The following is an 18479-nucleotide window of genomic DNA, read 5'->3' as shown; positions in this document are numbered from 1 at the left end:
TGCTTTATGATTCCATCGCTCTTTCCCAGAAACCACATCAAGGGAACCAGTAGCCAGCGAACAGTCACGATTGTTTATTGACACTATTTTGAATGCATGGAAATTCCCAAGCTTTCCGTTCTCGTTTTTCAAACAATTAATCACAACATCGAGTTCCACCTCCACCCACGGACATCGCATCCCGTCTGATACTCTACGGGCTCCTTCCGAAGCACTTAGTGTTGCCAATGAGCAATCTAGCCCTTTAAAACCACAACATTCATACAACCGCAACACAGCATCATCATGGGCTCACAACTACCACTTGAGTTCTTGTACCAAGTGTTCACCCACGTTGAGGGTGATCGCCACCAGAAACTTTGCTCAGCTCATTCGCACTTGCCAGTCAGTAAAGTTTACTGTTGAGCCGATACTTTACAAACTTGTGGGCATTTTCAATGGCAACAGCAGACGATTCTACTTTCTTCGAGAGGGTAGCCAGAGACGACAAGCTCGCTGTCAGTGTTCAGGAGCTCACAGTAGCTCATGTGGATTTGGAACAGCATATGTACAACGATGTACGCACAGATAACCTTCAAGGAATAATAGACGAGCCGCACCACGAAAGTTTTCACCCCGACCTGGGGTATTCCTATCTACTAGAGATCATGTCACTGCTTTTCTTTCTGCCAGAGCTCAAGGTACTTGATTTGAGATATTACTGACCCTCATGGATTTTTTTCTGTGACAGCTTTGTGAAGCTTGCATCTAGCACTCTTTACTCTTTCAGCAACTTGCGTCGCTCCTCCAATCGCAATCAGCGTGGCCCGTATTGTCGTTGATGTAGTGTAGTATACTGGTTCGAGCGGCTTCTAAACTTCTGAGCCTGTTACTTTCCGACATCGTGATTGATTATACTTGGAAACGGCTGGGCTTTGCTTTTTGATAGTTTGCACGTTCTCAACATTACTCGATACCATTGATCGGCCAGACTTGTGTTCGACTGCTTCTCTGAGAATTTCCCTGCCTTGGAAACGTCCACATATCAAGCACTGGGTTTGGAGGACTTTGACGCTGCTAAAGTTCTCACCGTTGTGGGGCAAGCGCGGACGATCAAACATGTTGAAATCATATACACGCGGCGAGACACGTAAAATGCATACGTACGGGGAACGCTGAAGGGCTGTGTTGTAACAATGGGCGAGGCTGCAACCAAGGGTGACGACTGGCCCCCAGTACTACAGCGGCCTGTTCTGGAAGAAATTGGGGAGGTAGTTGTTGGCGGATAGGCACAAAAGTTTGCCCACTTGCCATTTCTACAGCTATTGTAGATAGCGGAAGACAGACATGTATCATGCTGCTTTATTCAATAGCCGTTTATTGAAGGCTACCTTCAAAGTCATGAACCCAAAGTTAGTCTTTTACGATATGTCCATCATATTCCCCGATTACCCTGCTGCACTGTGATAGCATAATATAAACTGTTTCGCTGAATATTGTGATTTGTTTCCTAGTAAAAATGAAAAGGCACTTCTCAGTGTTCTATGCTATGACATGGGAACGAAGAATACTTAATTGACCAGCACACAACATCTCATTTCCAACACCAGTTGATCGACAACCATGCCATGGAAAACTGAAATATCCTTCAGATTCCCTACCCATGATTAGCGAAATTCGTGTTTCGCGGTTGCCACACATGGCAGTAGACGCCCGCCTCCCCTCCCGAGACGCCGTGACGGCATTATGACCTCAACTCGACGTTACCACTAATGCGGGCCGCGCTTCGACGTGCACCACGCAACCTCAGAAGAACAAAACGTGTCTTGCCCTATGGGAAAACGTGGGAGGGTCTGGTGCCACGCTCTGTTTGCTTTTGTGCCCCTTGCATGAGGCTTATTTCGACGACATCGCTTGCTACCCAACTCAATTAGACCTAGTCCAGAGGAAGTCTTCACACTCTACACTATACACAGGGGCATGCACGCGCGAACGAGGATTGCCCAGAAACGAGGATTTGGGAAGTATTCTTTGACACGAGTGGACATGATACTTCTCATTGTTGTCATTAATAAATGCTAATCATATATCGCTAAACGCACAAAGAAAACCCCGGTTGGAAACCACCTCCTTTCTATGAAGAAGCATTCTTCTCGGTCGACTCCTTGATGGCGGCCCCGAGCTTGGAGTCCACCCTAGAGAACATCTCATATGTGCGGTTACGCGTGTCGACGTGCGCAGCGGCCAAGTGGCCAGCCACGTTGTTGACGAAGTTCTCTTGCTGGCCTGGCTGCTTGCCGAGGACATTCCACAGGGCAGTAGCTTGTTCCTGGAGAGCGGTTTGTTAGCTTTTTCTTTTCTTTTCTCCTTCTGTTTTTTTTTTCATCCATAATGGTAAGCGTGGTTACCGGAGTTTCGAGGAACTTACGTAGTCTTCAGGCTTGATCTCGCCAAACAGGTCGGTCACGGCGGCACCGGCCCACTGCTCGTGGGGGTTGGTGGCCTGGACGGGCTTGTGCGTCAGGGGGCGGTAGCTGCTGGGGTAGTTGGGGTTGGCGCCGTAGTTGCCGTTGATTGCCATGGCACCGTCCCGCTGGTAAGGGTTGAAGGCCTTCAGAGGAGCGTTGACGGGGATCTGTTGGTAGTTGACGCCAAGTCGGTGTCTGTGGGTATCCGGGTACGAGAACAAACGCGACTGGAGGACAGGATCTGCAGATGGCTCGACGCCGGGTACCAAGTGGGAGGGAGAAAAGGCGACCTGCTCGATCTCGGCGAAGTAGTTCTCGACGTTCTTGTTAAGTGTGAACTTGCCGAATCGTCGGAGAGGAACCTCCTTCTGTGGCCAGACCTTGGTCAGGTCGAAGATGTTCCATTTGAATTTCTCGGCCTCCTCCGGAGTGAGAACCTGGACATAAACTGTCCATGATGGGTACTCGCCTCTCTGAATGGCCTCGAACAGATCTTGAGTGGCATAATCTGGATTCTCGGAAGCTAGCTTGCCTGCCTCGTCATTCGTGAGGGTCTTAATCCCTTGGTCTGTCTTGAGGTGGATCTGGACGTAGACGAAGGAGCCATCAGGCTTGATGAACTTGTGAGTGTGGCCAGAGTAACCGTTCATGTGGCGGTATCCATCGGGCGTGCCACGATCCGAGAACAGCTGCATTACCTGGTGAATGCACTCCTGGTGTGTGGAAAGGTAGTCCCAGAACATGGTTGCGTCTTTCAGATTCGTCTGAGGGTTACGCTTTTGAGTGTGGATAAACAGGGGGAAGTTTGTGGGGTCTCGCAGGAAAAAGACTGGTGTATTGTTGTACACCCAGTCCCAGTTGCCCTCCTCTGTGTAGAACTTCACTGAGAAACCTCTTGGGTCTCTAGCAGTATCTGGTGAACCCTTCTCGCCACCGACCGTGGAAAAGCGAGCGACACAACGAGTCTTCTTGCCGACGCCATTCAGCATGTCGACGGTTGTGATATCGCTGATATCATCAGTGACTTCGAACTCTCCATATGCGCCAGCGCCCTTGGCGTGGACGACGCGCTCCGGAATACGCTCACGGTCGAAGTGAGCGAGCAGATCGATCAAGTGGAAGTCCTGAAGCAGGAGAGGGCCTTGTGTGCCCACGCGCTGCCACTTGGAGGGGTTGTCAACGGGGGCGCCATTGGAAGTGGTGTAGACTGGCTGTTGGTCGTACTTGAAAGTCGACGCGGGCTTGTCATCGGCAACCATGGCGAATGATATGAAATGGGAATATGTGTGGGATATCACAATGCAAATATTACAAAGTGGTTGCTAACTGCTAAACAGTGCTTAAGAGAATGGAGAATGTTCAAGATATCTCTATTTAGGAAAGAGGAGGCTTGTTTTTTACGAATATGAAGCGTTAGAGCCTGGGCGGTATGGGTTTTATATACTTGACCCAACCATCCTGCGTTAGAGGCCATACAATGACAGATCTACCCAGTATTGCTTATTATTACTTGCGTCACACAGGCTGATTCCAGTGCCTACACCCGCAGTTTGTGAGTAACTGACATGCAGCGTCATGGTGGGGCAGTTACGAAGGCCAATCAGACTGCATGTAATTGAGTTATCTCATGGCGAATGCTCGGGGTCCACAGATTACACGGCAAGATTCCTCATCGTGGGACAGCATTCCGAATCTTTTAATGGATTCCCTGGTAACTCCCAAGAAGATTTTGAGTTGTCTCAGTTGTTACGACGGTTGAACTGTTTTGTTCTATAGGTTCGTGACTCAGGGTTCTGGCAAGACTGCTTCGAGAACATCCAGGTCTTACCTCTGGCTCGTTGCGGCTTCATAAAACTCTCAGTCACCCAAAGTGCCTGAAGCGCCCTGCATCCATCAAGACAACCTAGGAGCAAAATTACTAGTATGACATGCAATGTCGATCCGACTTTTTGTAATGCGGAAGCTTACAGCCTCCATCATGGGCGATGTTTCGACATCGATTTCGATGCCGAGACCCCCTGGCGTTGCTAAGTCGTGACGTCAATGCTCCACTAGCTTATAAGGTGGAACTTGAGAAGCCGGATCTGGTCCGTTGGTTGGACGGTGCGGCATCGTTGCCGCATTGCGAATCTAGGAGGCGAACATGTTCTACTAATTTTTGGATCTGTCAGCTTGTATGGAGTCGCAAGGCTACCTTATCCTTTCGTACATGGCAGATTCCTTCTCCAGAGATCGGCTCGTTGTTAATCCCAGATCTATGCCCGGTGCGGTACATAGCGGGCAGCTTCGTACAAAACAATGACATGTGCTGGAAAATTCCCAATGCAGGCTAACTGGCCTTCAATGCCACCAACAAGGGGCAATGCTTGTTATCGAAGCTCAACCGCCAGCTAGACATATGAGCCGCAAAGTGTAATAGAAAGAACTTCAACCATGGTGAGATAAACTGATATTATTTACTCCCATGCGATCCTCATTCTGGGTAGTCGCCAAACAGTCCTAACCTGAGCTGGTCCCTTTTAAGGGTACGTCAACATATATACTTATGGGTTTGTGTTTAAATTATTCTCCTGGTAAAACGGAATGTTATCCCATGTGCCAGGAAGAATTTCAAACATGAAAGTCCTCGTCCACTTGCCACGTTGAGTAGTCACCAGCTAGACTACTTCGTCGCTCTGAGACGATCAACGGAAGTATACGATGATTCTCAATTTGTTACCGTGTATCTCAGTAGTGCATGTTGGAAATCACAGAAGGGCTCGAATTACAATTGCTATAGCGATTGAACAGCCGGGCATCTAGTTGATGACCCGCACCTTGTAGCCCGACAAACGAAGTGGAGTTCATATGATCCGCCCTCCGTATAGTTCGTGTCATGGATTCATGCCGTCATTCCATGGCAAGTCCCCATGTGTATATATGCAAGGTCCTGGGGATGAGGACTCCCACAACCTGTATCCCGACCATACTCCTTTCATGATGCATAATAAGGTGATTTCGTTGCACCCCCAGTCCGAACACGCCGAGATGATGCTCGCTGAACCTCAAACGCCCATGCGTGCATTAATGAGGCGCTTCCATTAGTAAAGCCCGTGTTGCATCCCCCGCGACCATTCCTAGCTCAACAAGAGGCCAGCAGCCGGAGTGGTACAATGTTGTACAAAGGACCCGTTTCCGGTGTCTTCGATTTGTGTGACAGAGTTTATTCTTGGTTCACGGTTTGCTGTTATCGTGTAAGCCACGTGCCGAGCGCCGTACGAAAGGATGCGATCTGGCAGGACCAATGTTATACAGGCCGTAGCGGCATCACAACCACGGAAAGTCTTGCAAGATGCTTCCACATGTGGGGAGTCCAAAAAGAAAAGGGGAGCCAAAGAGGTAGAATAGCTTGAAAATATTGAACTTACCACCAACCAATCCATACCCTCGCTAACACCGCTGCCGTCAACTGCAGAACAAGCCATTATGCTCCAGTTGCGATCCCTCAGTTCGCCCAACCTAAGAGCCTCTGAGATCTCGCCAGCACCCTTGGCGCCAGGTTGGTCTTGCTTGTTGGCGAAGACGAGCAGTGCGGCATCCTTGAGTTCGTCCTCGTTCAACATGGCGCCAAGCTCATCGGCAGCGGTCTGCAACCGCTCGATATCTGTGCTGTCGACGACGAAGATTACGGCGGCAGTGTTCGCATAGTAACATCGCCAGTATGGGCGGATGCTCGTTTGACCACCCAAATCCCATACATTAAAGTTGAGGTTCTTGTATGTGACCGACTCGACGTTGAAACCAATGGTGGGGATTGTGGTTACTACTTCGCCAATCTGTGAGATGCGTTAGTGGTCGTTTGGTTGTACTTGGCAGACCGTGTTGTCTTGAAGCTGTGCTGGTCGGTGCGCAGACAGATGTGCGAAAGGGGAGCCGACGAGGGAGGCAAGATGTCGGTCTTCAGGTTCAGGTTCGGCATACCTTCAGTCTATACAGCAGGGTCGTCTTTCCGGCATTATCCTGTTCCGAGCAGGTTAGCTACGCGCACAATGAAAGAGCTGGCGGATGGAACAGAGTGACATACAAGACCGAGGATCAATATCCTAATCTCCTTCTTTGCCCAGAGTAGGCCAGATAGCCACGACACGCTCTGACCCATTGCGAAAATGTGCTTTTGTTATTATTACTTGTAAAGTGCTGTCTGTCCCAAGTTGTAGCGCCGGAGGGCTCTTAGATTTCGTTATGGCTGTGGTCCTAAAAGTAATCTCGTGACGAAGCCAAGCTATTTGGCAAGATGCTCAAGTAAGCTAGGTATCAGGGCGTGCGATGGAAGTGGCCGAGGTGGTGAGTTGGAGATGGCCTAGCGCTTTTGTTTCGAGTTGGAGTTCGAATTCAAGTGAAGTGGACACGCGACTCTCTCCTATGTACGTGTATATATGTATGTGTGTATGTGTATATGGATTACTGGGGAAAGAGTACGCTGTGGTCTCGGTATGGCCGTGGAATTTGCATGAATCTTGAAAAGACCCCTGGAGGCTCAAGATGAATAATGGACAATGAACAAGGGTCTTATTGTCTCCTTTTCACTGTACTGTGCTGCCGGTTGGCGTGTATCACCAAAGAGGCCAACCAACGCCAGACCAAACAGCATTGACTTGGTCTTGAAAGCCTTTTTGGGCGGCTTGGCTACTGTAATAAGAGGATCCAGGAGGTACTCTAGTACTACGTACCGTTGCCAGCAGGGATTCTTTTCTGAAGGAAACCCACAGGAAGCCTAAAGCAAAGCCCAGAGGAGAGGCCAAAGGAACGCGCGAGGGAAAGAAGCCAGCGCAGCTCCCACGGCTTATCGGCCATATCCTTATCGGGCTCATTCAGCTCTTTTGGCCTTGGGGATTGAGCTTGGTGAGTACTGGCAGCTGGCGGAAGACCGGCAATAGTCAAAACGTGTCGTGGTCGCCTGTCCCATTCAAGCAGCAAGAAGCACAGACCCAGACTGTCTTTTTTTCTTTCGGGTTAAGCCCGGCCCAATTCCCTTAGCGCCAGGTTTTCCACTTGCCCACACAGCAAAAATATCTCCAACCCGACATTTCCAGCTTGGAAGGCCCCTCCTACTACTCCCATCAAGAAGACATCACCAACCACACCTCGACATTTGCAGCAACAGCAGTCAAAATGCCGGTATGTCCATGATTTCCCCCCGAGCCGATGCGGCGTTGGCGACGAGCGACACGGGTTGCCACGATTCGAACCCCCGATTTGATCGCCATGGCAGAAGTCGAGTCGCGAGTCGATCATGACGAGGGGACTGAAGGAACTGAAGGAGCTCATGGCTAATGGTATTTCTACAACAGAGCCACAAGTCTTTCCGCACCAAGCAGAAGCTGGCCAAGGCCCAGAAGCAGAACCGCCCCATCCCTCAATGGATCCGTCTGCGTACCGACAACACCATTAGGTACGATGAACCCGAACTCCATGCTTGACAGGCAATCATTTCTTAGCCGTCACGGGAGATGCTGCGAACCGCCACCGAAACCACTATCCTCAGCGAACGCACCCACTAACATGTCACTTGACAGGTACAACGCCAAGCGAAGACATTGGCGCAAGACTCGTCTCGGTATCTAGATGCCGAGCGCCAATTTCCCCTTCCTGCCCGCCGTTCACTCTCAGCCCGGCATCTTGTTTTCCCTACGATACACCACCGGTTCTCGGCTTGTCACTATGGCGTTGTTATGGAAAGGGCAGTGAATGACGAATGATCATTCTGGTACGACTTGCTACGGTGATTCGGAAGCAACGAAACAAAACAAAAGGAATGAAGGCGTAGGAAGGGGCTTATTGCGTTGGTTCGTTCAGAGGGTTTCTTCACTGCATGGTACCGGTTATAGGGAATGAACACAATTGCGTAAAAGCAATATTTGATGCACAGTCGTAGTGCCAACGGATCGATTGCCATGTGATACTTGGGCCAAGGTCTGGGAAGTGTTTGCAGTGTGCCTCCGATCTCTCCAAAAGCATGGGTGAAAATCTTGTGTCTAACTTGACGCCGGACCGACTGACACTCCCATCATCTAAGCAGGAAATGATTGTTCGCCCAATCTGATAAGCTGCAGGCCATACGGTGCAACACTAATGCTATGACAGAACTATCCAACTATGCTTCTGCAGCATGACTCAGTTGCCATGCACCCCATGCAGCTTTTCAACAACTATCTATGTCCATGTCTCTCGGCGCTAACCCCAACCCTCTTTACCTCAGGGCCATTATCTGTCTGCCGCGTGACTTGTCTCGTGGGGCACTGCACCAAGGACATATTGTACTCCATCGGGGATCGTTTTGTTCCGTCCATTTTCGTCTGCGTTTTCCAGAGCAGTCGCCATGAACGATCTTAAGCTGGACGGGGCGGGCCGCGCCCCTATGTTCCTCGACGAAGGTGTTAATCTAAGAGGCAGTTCCCGGTACGGGAGCTGTGACGTTCCAGTATTCCCTGGCGCTCAAGCACTGTTGTGCTCGGAGGATCCAGTCCGGCCGGGGACGCGTCTAGAAAGGCAGCGGCATCGTTGCGAAGCATCAGGAAGTTGAATCCGTAGGCTTGTGGGAACCAGTTCGGTGAGAAACACAGGATGGGCACCCACCCCGTGATCCAGAAATTGATTCGTTCAGCGTGACGTGGCGTGCAGATCCCGAACGTGTCGAGACATCGAGGAAGAGCGTCGCGATGTTGAACCGGGGGGAGAGTCCTGTCGCCCAGCCGAGAGATGTCTGACCCGGCGGAGTGTATGGACGCCACCACGCGTCTCCATACAGTTTGTGATCTTGCTTCGTCTCGACAATGCTTGCCCCGCCGATAAAACAGTTTAATGATGACACTCAGGGCCGTACAGATGGCCATACGCCCTTTTGTGCGCTTCTGGATGTTTGGCCCGAACATGGCATTGCGATGGTGGCGTCCACAACAGAGACTAGCCGTAGAAACCCCTCAAAGCGAAGGAGCGTTGTATGGACCACGGGCATGAGGCAGATGTTCACCACGCCTTGGCAGACACCGATGACGACGAGATGATACTTGATGGTGAGATTCCACGAGATGTACTTGGCGAAAGTGGCAAAAAGGGGTATCGAATGGGGCTGCGCTCGACGGCAAAAACAGCAGCATGTTTCTGGCCTCGAGACGACGCTTGACATGCTGCGCCTTGAGAGGTGGGCCAGCATCCCCGATCAGAGGTGCACTCTCCGATACGACGACCTGTGGTTGGTCGATAGGCATAGTATTTCGTTGCAGCAGATGCGAGCAGCGAAGTTCCCGAGGGTGATAGAACATGTGTTTGGGCGATATCCCGGAAACCCGGACTGCCAGACTGCTGAGAAATTGTTGTCAGGTTTTTGAGACTCTTGAGTTGCACCGGGTGTGAGTTATGACCAAACAACGGCAGCTCATGAGTTACCGAAAATGGAGCGGCGATAGCGTCCCACCGACATCAAGCGAGAATTTCAAGCTGCTCGTATGGAAGATACCCATCTGACTGGCAGGCCAACATAGAAGATGTGGCAAGGCAAACGTCACCATGAGCCAACTATAAATCCCACATTCCACCAGCTCATTACGCACAATGTGGTGGTACCGGCTGCTTAGTCTCCTAGCCATAAAGCCTTCCTGCCGCTTGGTTTATTCCCGAAGACATATGCGAAGACTCCCAGTCTACATCCTATTGAATATCCTGGAAGGATAGGTGGCTCCTCTGGTGAACCCTCGGACTTGTAGATTCAGTCAAGGTCGCCCATGGGTCGTCACAATTTACAAGCAGACAAGCACTCAAGTTCCGAGTCAAATTCCGAATAAAACACCATTGGTTGTGTATTTACAGTGAACATGTGAGAGTGCGGTTGAGCAGTTCATGATGCGAACTAACTCTTTAATATAAAATCTGCCTGGTTTTCAACTTTTTAAGGGTTGCAACCTGAAATATACTGTTCTGCCTGGGACCTCAGGATCGAGTATAGGTTTTCAAAACTTTGGTCGTTCTATGACTGTGCAAATCAAGTGTACACCCTCATAACATCCAACCAACACTGGCCGGTGAACGACTGCGCAAAACAGGGCTCGCTGCATTGGTTATTTCTATTAAAATTTGCACTTTGACTGGCACAGCTCATGAAATTAAACCGTGATTTAGCCAACATCTGAAAGAGTGTCAAAACAACAAGTTATGTCGGCAACACACAAACAACATGGCGTGGCACAAGCGTGCGATGGCGCAAGCACAACACAAAACCAAACAATACAATGGGTGACAGAGTTCCATGCCGTTGATGTAACTACTGAAAGGCGTTCTGGCGGAAGCATGACAAAACGATACACTGCAAACAAAACCCTGAAAAGAACAGGCGACATGGAATTGGGTATCAGTATCATCTGTTAGAATGCCTGGGTAGTCCACGAGTTTATGTACTGCAACAACCGTTGGCAGACGCCAGAGTTGCCGGCCATGCAGTCTACGCTGTAGCCGAGGACAAGGCCGTCTTTGTTCAAGATGTATCTTCATCGTAGCACCTTCTTCTATCGTATGATGGTGCTTGCGGAAACTGTGAAACAGGAAATCATAAACGCCAAGGATATGCAGTCAAGGTATCCATCCCACCGAACCATTAGCCATTGTCGTTGTGGCCGGTTTTTATGTCCACGATACCAGTTAGCGATCCTCGGCCCACTCGTTCTCACGGCGAATCTGCTCCTCCTCCTCAGGTGTGAAATCGTTGGTGATGTTGAATGTCTTGCGAATCTCCTCAGGAGACTTGCCCTTGATCATGTTGGCAACAGTCTTGCAGCCGACGTCGAGAAGAGGCTTGATGTCGAGGTAGTTGCTGGCCTAAAGGCGAGTTAGTGAACGGAACGCTGCAAGGAAAGCAAGGCGCCTCCACATACGAGGATGATCTCAAATAGCATCTCTTGGTCGACCTGCATGAACTTCTGATCCCACTCATCGATCTCAGTGGTCTTCTTGCGGTTGTCGTTGTCATCCTCGTTGGTAGGAGCGGGGTCTTGACGGTGGTGCTCGCACCACTCGATGACCTTGCGGAGGACGGGCTCGGTGACCTGAGGGACAATGTTAGCAGGAGGCCCCAAACATGGAGCTCGGGGGCGGGGGAGCGGCTTGAGGAGAAGGCAAGATTTGGCGCTTACGTTGGGGATGGGGATGATCTGGGAGACGGCGGTCTCACCGAGATCCTCCAACATGTTCTTGATCAGGAGAGAGCGCTCGGCAACGGCCTTATCTAGATGGGCTGTCAGCATGTGGATGTACAAGGCAAGAACCGGGCGCAGGAAGAATAAGGCGAGATGCACAACTTACCAACCTCGATGACGGCATTATCGTTGGATTGGAGGCGGACCTTGACTTGAGGCTCGGTGGAGGCCATTGTGACGGGTAGTATGTGTGATTGACGGGGAAGTCGTGGAAGATGCGCAGGTAGGTGATATTCGCTGGTTTGCGCGGCGAGTGTTGTCGCAAAAGTGTGCTCAAGTGTTTGCAGATTGATGTTCTGAGATGGTTTGCTGGTCAGCTGGTCCCGCAAAGTGGTAAAGGCGACTTCAAAGTGAGGTTGTGGTGGGGGTTGCTTGGCTTTAGTAGGAATTGCGGTGCAGGGTGCAGGGCGGGTGCAAGCTGCTCCAACGAAGCGGAAATAGGTGCCGTGCAGGTGATGGAGAGAGGTGTGCGCCGTAATTCGACTCACAGTTGTGTGATGTACACGGAACAATTGGGATATGCTGGGCTTCTAGAAGTTGTCGATTGTTATTTGGTTATGGAAAAGAGATGGTTGTAAAAAGAATATGAACAAAAAGTGGTTGTTGTGATTCAGTTATGTGCTCGTCTTTATTTGTAATGTTTGCAATAATAGTCTTGTCTTAGGCAGTCACGTCAAGGTCAAGGTCCAGGTCCAGGTCCAAGAACTTTGAGAGTCGCAGTCGGACGTGGCTTTGTAGGAATTGATCAATTCACTAACGTTTGCGGCCAGTGACTCGTTGCCGTTCAGCCTTAGTCCCCGCTCTTGCTGCCTAAAAAAGACAAGCTCCAGTAGTTTAATCGACTCAGGTGCCTGCCAGAAAAGGCCCCGGAAAATCTATCACAATGGCAAGACCGGTACCATGAGTCGTGAGTGGCTACTTTCTGTCATGTAGACTACAACAAGTCACGGGTGAGTTGGATCTTGTGTTACTGCCTTTTTATTTTTATTTTTATTTTTTAAGTATGCGAGATCCTAGAGCGTCTTGCTGGGAATGTTATAATGTCTTGCCTTTACCCTTTCTACATTCACATTACCCAACACAACACAAAGACATATCCTAATGATAATGTTTCGTCGTCCCTGGTCACAAGAACAACAAGAAGTTTTTGACCCTTTGAATCAGTTACTTCCAGCTTCGCCAGCACCGAGGATTACAATCACAGCGGCGGAAATACTGGGACATGTATAACTTGTTTGAGGCCGGTATCTAGACTGCATTCAAAGACTTGCATGGATAGGTCCTTATTGTTCTCAGTTAGCATTGTTTATATCACAGTTAGCTCCACGTGTGCAAGCGAAACATGGAGGGACTGGTTGACAACGGCCAATCACCGATGCTAGTCATTGTAGAGAAGTGACAAAAAATATTGCCTTTCACTTAAGTTCTTATATTCATCGCCTCTCCTCTTAGGCAGTACGGTGTTGTGGTACCCCGATGTGAGCCAGAGGACTGACTTTTGCTCTCCCCGTCCCAAGAGCTAGTCTAGTAACAAACTTTTCCCCGCTGCCAACTTAGATGTTCATAGCCCCCGATTTTCATGCCCGTACCGCATCCCATATACTCATGCGCTTGACATTATAATTAAATGAGTTGACATTAGAAAGCCAGTCAAAGAATTGAGAAAGAAAAAGTCTGTGTAGCATACCAATGCTCGTAGGCCCAGCAAAAGCGGGTATTGAACAGATAAAGAAACAAAGTTGGGAGAAATGAAGGGTATCATGATGCACCAAGCCACTCTAAAACCCATGACCGTGTACCTTTTCCTTCCACCCCAGAACGTGTTCGCATTAACCCACACCCCAACGGTGATGGGGGTCTTTTTATTTTTATTTTGCAGCACTCTGCATCTTCCTCATCGCATCCCGATGCGCATCCATGAGATATGTGCTGCTCCTCATCTTCTCTTCAAACATGCGATCGTTGCGCTCCTTCTGTTGACGTTCCATCTCTTTCCTCTGAGCCTCCTGGCCCCGTTGGTTCATCAACATGGCCCGACTCTGCTCTACGCTTCTCTGGATTTCCGCTGTGCTCATATTAGCTGTTTGATGCAGCCCTCCACCGGACTGCGACGGCAGCAGATCGTGGCTTGACGCAGGCGTCAGATTATAGACTGGCGAGGATGGCACGCGCGTTTCTTTTGCCACGGAATCGCGGAAGCTCGCGAGTTGCGCTTCACGAGCTTGTTGCGACGGAAGCGTGGACCGTCGCTGGGGCTGGTGTGAGTTGAAGCTGGAGTTCTCTGCCATCGTCTGGGACATGCCATACGACGGACCGACATGACTGTTCGGCCTCGAATCAGCAGCTGATCCGGCGGACAGGATGCTGCTCTGGCGGATGAGCTTCTTCCGCTGGCTGAGTGGCATGTCATCTAGGTCCTGGCCTCCAAAAGAGCTGCGACTGGGGTAATTACGAAGAGATCCAGCGTCACTTGCCACTGTCTGAGGTGCGAAAGACTTGTTTTCTGGACCAGGCATACCCAGGATGGACGACTTATTTCGCAAAAGTAATTCCCGTTTTCCCAGTAGTGTCTGTGGGCTAGAATAGGAAACCACTCCTGGTACAGGAAGACGAACAGCAGATTGTGAGTGCTCAGAATTGACCGGCGATATACCACCAGATACTGGGTCGTCGTACAGGTTCTGAGTTTCGGCATAACGAACACCATGCTGCTCCTCTGCAATGGGCGGCACAAAAACATCCGAGTTACGTTGTCCTTGGCTTGTGGACCGTCTCTGGAACCCACGAGTCGCGTGAACCGAAGGCGGCGCGGCAGCCTTAACCAACCCGAATTTTGAATTGGCTTCTGTATTGGACCCAGCCAAAACTGTTAAGTTTTTTGCATTGGTCGTTGAGTTTCTCGAATTTGAGCGCGTTACTGGTCCAGAACCAGGGGGGGAGTGCGACGCTGACGACAGTGACCTCGTCACTGCGGGCGCTGGTGTAGCGTTCTGAGCAGTTTGTTGTAATTCCTCGATCTTGACAGGGGCCGCAATCTCGTCGTCCTTGATCGCTTCCTCTAGAGATGGTTGTGGGCTTGGGCGCAAATTCTCCGGCTCTGGTAGATCCGCAAAGCTGAGATGCTTGGCCCATTCATTCGTTCGATATGCTGATGCTACACGTGAGAGTCCTGTCGGCAAATGGTCCTTGGTTAGAACAGCTGGCACCGGAGCAGTAGATTGGGCCACTGAGGGAGACTGTGGCGGACCAGACTTCTCGCATGCTGCTTGTCCATCCTCTGAAATTCTGATGGTAGGAGACTTTGGCTGCTCGTTTGATCTTCCAATTGCGCCTGACGTTTTATCGTTAAGTTCGGCTGTAATTTCGATACCTAATCCATGTTGACCGGTCTTTGATCGATCTTCATCGCCGTTTGTGCTGACTTGATCGACAGTCGCTGCGACACTTCGAGTATCCTCTTGCGCTCTTGGTCTTGACACCAAATCCTCCTTGCTCTGCGTCCAATCATGCGACAAGCTCGTTGGCGAAAGTTGGCTGGCCTTTTTCTTAGAATGACCGGAGCCTGTAGAATTTCTGGATAAGCTTCGCAGAATGTGTGCAGATCCCACTGACAGTCGCTGTCCCAGAGATGCCCGCGATGCCCTATTATGCAGCGTGACGGAGCGATCATCGTCATCGTTGAAAGTTGCGATCGAGGAACGATCGTCGTCATCACCCTCAGCAGCGTCAGGGATTCGGAAAGGCAACGGCGTAAGCCCGGGCCCGACGGATGTTGAAAATCTCTGGGAGTTGCGCTGCGGAACAATCGATGCTGGGTTGGCTTCTCCATCAGCCCCGACCACCCATGTTTTACCATGGGCTGCCGGCGCAGGACTACCAAGATTTTGGTTATCGTCTTCAATGACCAATTCTCCTCGACTTTTGGCTTCGTTCGTCAGATTTATCTCATCCCACTCATCTGCCGGCGTCATTGGCGACTCGGGGAAATTGGGGCTAGGAGTAGGGAGCTCAGCTAGCTCAATAACATCGGTTGCATGGCTGTACCGGCCTTTCTTCTCATTCACATCGGCAACTCCAGAGTCCTTTGAGCTGAGCACACTTCCGTCGGCCTTGCCACCGTATGCGGCTTCCCATTGGCGTCTCTCGCGAGCAGTCTGATCCTCGATTTGCTGCCCAAGGTTCGCCTCTTCGAGGTCGCGCTCTCGTTGTGCTTCGGCTCGCGCGGTCGCTCGCTTAGTTTGGTGTTCTTGAAGGACCTTCCAGAGCTTCACCTGTGAAATTATGCCCACGATAGAAATGATGACGATAAGTGCTATCTCAACGCGGATGCCCTTCGTCAGCGGGTATGTGGTGGCACCAAGTGGGAACAGGTTGTCGTTGAGCGCCCAGATGTAGGCCCAAAACTCCTTATACCCGGCCTTGCTGAAACAGTCAATTCCCAAGACTGCAGCCGTGGCGCCAGAAAACGAGATGGACCCAATTAAGGCGTATGGTCTCGTATAATGGCTAAAGTATAACGCAAACCCAGCAAGCGTGAAGGCTATGATGAAAATGATCGTGCCGGTTGAGTTGTCTAGTAGTAGACCACCCTCGCGTAGAGTGAGGAGCCACATCGAGAGGCAAAATCCACCAAGCAAGCACCCCAAGCTTTCAGTAAGCTCCTTGAAAATCGTTGCACCACCACCAAGTATGACACCAGCGCACACGCAGGCGACCACATAAGCACCCTGTACCCCATCGGATACCGGGAGTATCATCACATACACGATCAATACTGCTGTACACAAGCCCGTCAAGAAAGCGGTTGAAAAGAACGTGTGAAGCCAGGTGTTCTTGATACCAATGAGAGCATGAATTGCGCCAGTGATAAGTAAGATTGCGCCAGCGACTCCCCATCCTGGAGTGATGCGCGGTTGAATAGGCAACTCGCCGGCCTCGATGGTAGCTTTACCACACGATCAGTACTCGAATCGTAATGGAACCAATTGACTTACAATTGCTGTAGATATTTGAGCTATTGCTGGCAACATTTCCATTGAGTGCTGAAGGAGCAGAGGTTGCCGCCGATGTAGTAGAAGTACTGGATGTCAACTTAATACTTGTCGAGGCGACAGAAGCACTATCAGCGAGTTCTGTAGTGGTCGCCTGGGAGCTTGTTGTTGATTCTTGTGAAATTGTGTCTTCTGTGCTTGTGGTCCTCGCTGCAGTAGTGAGCGTGCTTGTAGGTGAAGCATCCTCTCTTCGAATCGGCTCCAACAACCCAGCTCTTACGATATCTGAGCACAGAACGATGCAAAATGCCCCCGTCAGCCAAGCTCTCTTTGCAAACATCATGATTCCTGTTGACCCAGTGTATTTTCTCCGAGCTTGTCGCGGCACAGGTGTTTCCACTGAACCAGAAATTCCCCAGAGGTGCGGGTCTGGTAGAGCCCGAGGGAGGTGGCAGACTTCCCTATGCTGAACCAGAAAACATTATTCAATCACCTCGTAATCGTCGTTTGATTTCTAGCATTGAAGAGTCCAAAGTGCGTGCCGATATATCTACACAATGCTAAACCGTTGGCTGGAGAGAAGCCGAACCTTGTCGTGCCGAAAGTGTATACTAGCTTGCGTCGGAGTCCGGGGAAAGCTCGAAATATCACGGCATGTGATGTTAGATATATTTTTGTCGATGCCAATGACGGGTCTGCGATGAGGATGTGGTGGAGGAATAAAGAGAAGTCTATAGCCCCCTTCGTACGCAAGGTATGGCTGTGCGGGTAGAAAAGGAAGATCAAACGAACTATAGTAAAATTGACATATCATGCAAGGACTCTTGACGAGGATGCCGTTTATGCGCAACTACACGGCATGAACCAGAACATTGAGGCGCAGAAAAAACAGCGTGTTTGAAAAAGAAGAGTTCAGCCCACCTATAGATACTATCAAATTTATCTTCTTTCTAGCCTAATCACAGGTACGCAACAGTTGGCTCAGCAGCTTCTCGCTCGAGAGGTTGACCCCCCATACCGTACGATGGCCGGATGACGCAGAAAAGATCCGAATGGACGTAACTAACGCCCACGGGAGATTAGACAAACAGGATCTGAGAGAGCGGTTGTCGCTAGGCTAGAGGCCATAAAGGTAGATTCTCACACGTTGAGTATTCCCGACTTGCATGTGGTAGTCTGACAAGGGTTACGAAGTTTAGCTGCAAGTCTGAAGTCCAAGCAGGCACTTTCGGAAGCCAGGGAGTAACCCTGGACAGCTGACAACCAATTAGATCGGGTTGTAAGCCATAAAAGTGGTTCGTCACAGAGCCTCTTGAGCCAGGAATGAGCTGCCGATGCTGAGAGCTGAGATTTAGCATTTTGCTTTGGCTGGACATGCCTTTTATTTCGTCAAAGCTCCTTTTACTTCTGGGTGAAAGGGCCAGCTGTAGAGAGTTCCTTATAAGTAAACTGACTGCAATCGCGAATTCGAGGAAATTAAGGGTCGCAACTGCAACCGCTTTGGATATCGTGCCATGGCAGTGTCACGACAAGTGCATCTGCAAAAGCAAAGTGCGGAATGCATTCTCCTCCTGAATACCACGTCGCAGGCCTGGCTGGGTGTAACGCTAACGTTAGACCTTTAGCAACTGCCCACTGATCGGCTTTCGAAGGTTTCGCCCCAGACGCGTCTCACGGCACGCGACGAATCGGCTGTCGCCAATAGCTCCAGACTACTGTAGCTGCAAATCTCCACGCATTACATTTCGTCCCGAACGATCAGCTCGAGCACGTCCTCAGAACCACGGCCGCGAGATACGAGCATCTACAGTATGACA

General features: G+C 50.3%; 5 protein-coding genes across 5 annotated transcripts; 1 reads left to right on the top strand and 4 right to left on the bottom strand.

The window, feature by feature from the left end:
- Positions 1–2113: 2113 nt before the first annotated feature.
- BKA67DRAFT_517676 (peroxisomal catalase) lies at positions 2114–3706 on the bottom strand (the record flags this gene model as incomplete). Its single annotated transcript, XM_046097926.1, has 2 exons — positions 2114–2308; positions 2408–3706. 2 exons carry the CDS (start codon positions 3704–3706, stop codon positions 2114–2116), a joined length of 1494 nt encoding a protein of 497 aa, XP_045958533.1.
- Positions 3707–5590: 1884 nt separating this feature from the next.
- BKA67DRAFT_273667 (ADP-ribosylation factor family protein) lies at positions 5591–6812 on the bottom strand. Its single transcript, XM_046095897.1, has 4 exons — positions 6511–6812; positions 6408–6446; positions 5855–6262; positions 5591–5670 (listed from the first exon to the last, which is right to left on the bottom strand). Exons 1-4 carry the CDS (start codon positions 6583–6585, stop codon positions 5650–5652), a joined length of 543 nt encoding a protein of 180 aa, XP_045958532.1. The 5' UTR covers positions 6586–6812; the 3' UTR covers positions 5591–5649.
- A 669-nt stretch (positions 6813–7481) lies between these two features.
- On the top strand, positions 7482–8352 carry BKA67DRAFT_564564 (ribosomal protein L39e). The gene is made up of 3 exons (XM_046102754.1): positions 7482–7604; positions 7778–7878; positions 8003–8352. Exons 1-3 carry the CDS (start codon positions 7599–7601, stop codon positions 8049–8051), a joined length of 156 nt encoding a protein of 51 aa, XP_045958531.1. The 5' UTR covers positions 7482–7598; the 3' UTR covers positions 8052–8352.
- A 2765-nt stretch (positions 8353–11117) lies between these two features.
- On the bottom strand, positions 11118–11844 carry BKA67DRAFT_592469 (E3 ubiquitin ligase complex SCF subunit scon-3; the record flags this gene model as incomplete). The annotated part of the gene is made up of 4 exons (XM_046104838.1): positions 11118–11294; positions 11351–11521; positions 11609–11700; positions 11778–11844. The coding sequence occupies 4 exons, from the start codon at positions 11842–11844 to the stop codon at positions 11118–11120; spliced, it is 507 nt and encodes a 168-aa protein (XP_045958530.1).
- A 1695-nt stretch (positions 11845–13539) lies between these two features.
- Positions 13540–17005, bottom strand: BKA67DRAFT_535589 (uncharacterized protein; the record flags this gene model as incomplete). The annotated part of the gene is made up of 2 exons (XM_046100038.1): positions 13540–16616; positions 16666–17005. The coding sequence occupies 2 exons, from the start codon at positions 17003–17005 to the stop codon at positions 13540–13542; spliced, it is 3417 nt and encodes a 1138-aa protein (XP_045958529.1).
- Positions 17006–18479: the final 1474 nt, after the last annotated feature.

This window comes from Truncatella angustata (genome assembly GCF_020726525.1).
Source record: "Truncatella angustata strain MPI-SDFR-AT-0073 chromosome Unknown BKA67scaffold_4, whole genome shotgun sequence".
Taxonomy (NCBI): Eukaryota; Fungi; Ascomycota; class Sordariomycetes; order Amphisphaeriales; family Sporocadaceae; genus Truncatella; species Truncatella angustata.
Note: the sequence above shows the minus strand (reverse complement) of the source record. Positions and strands in the feature narration are given on the sequence as shown.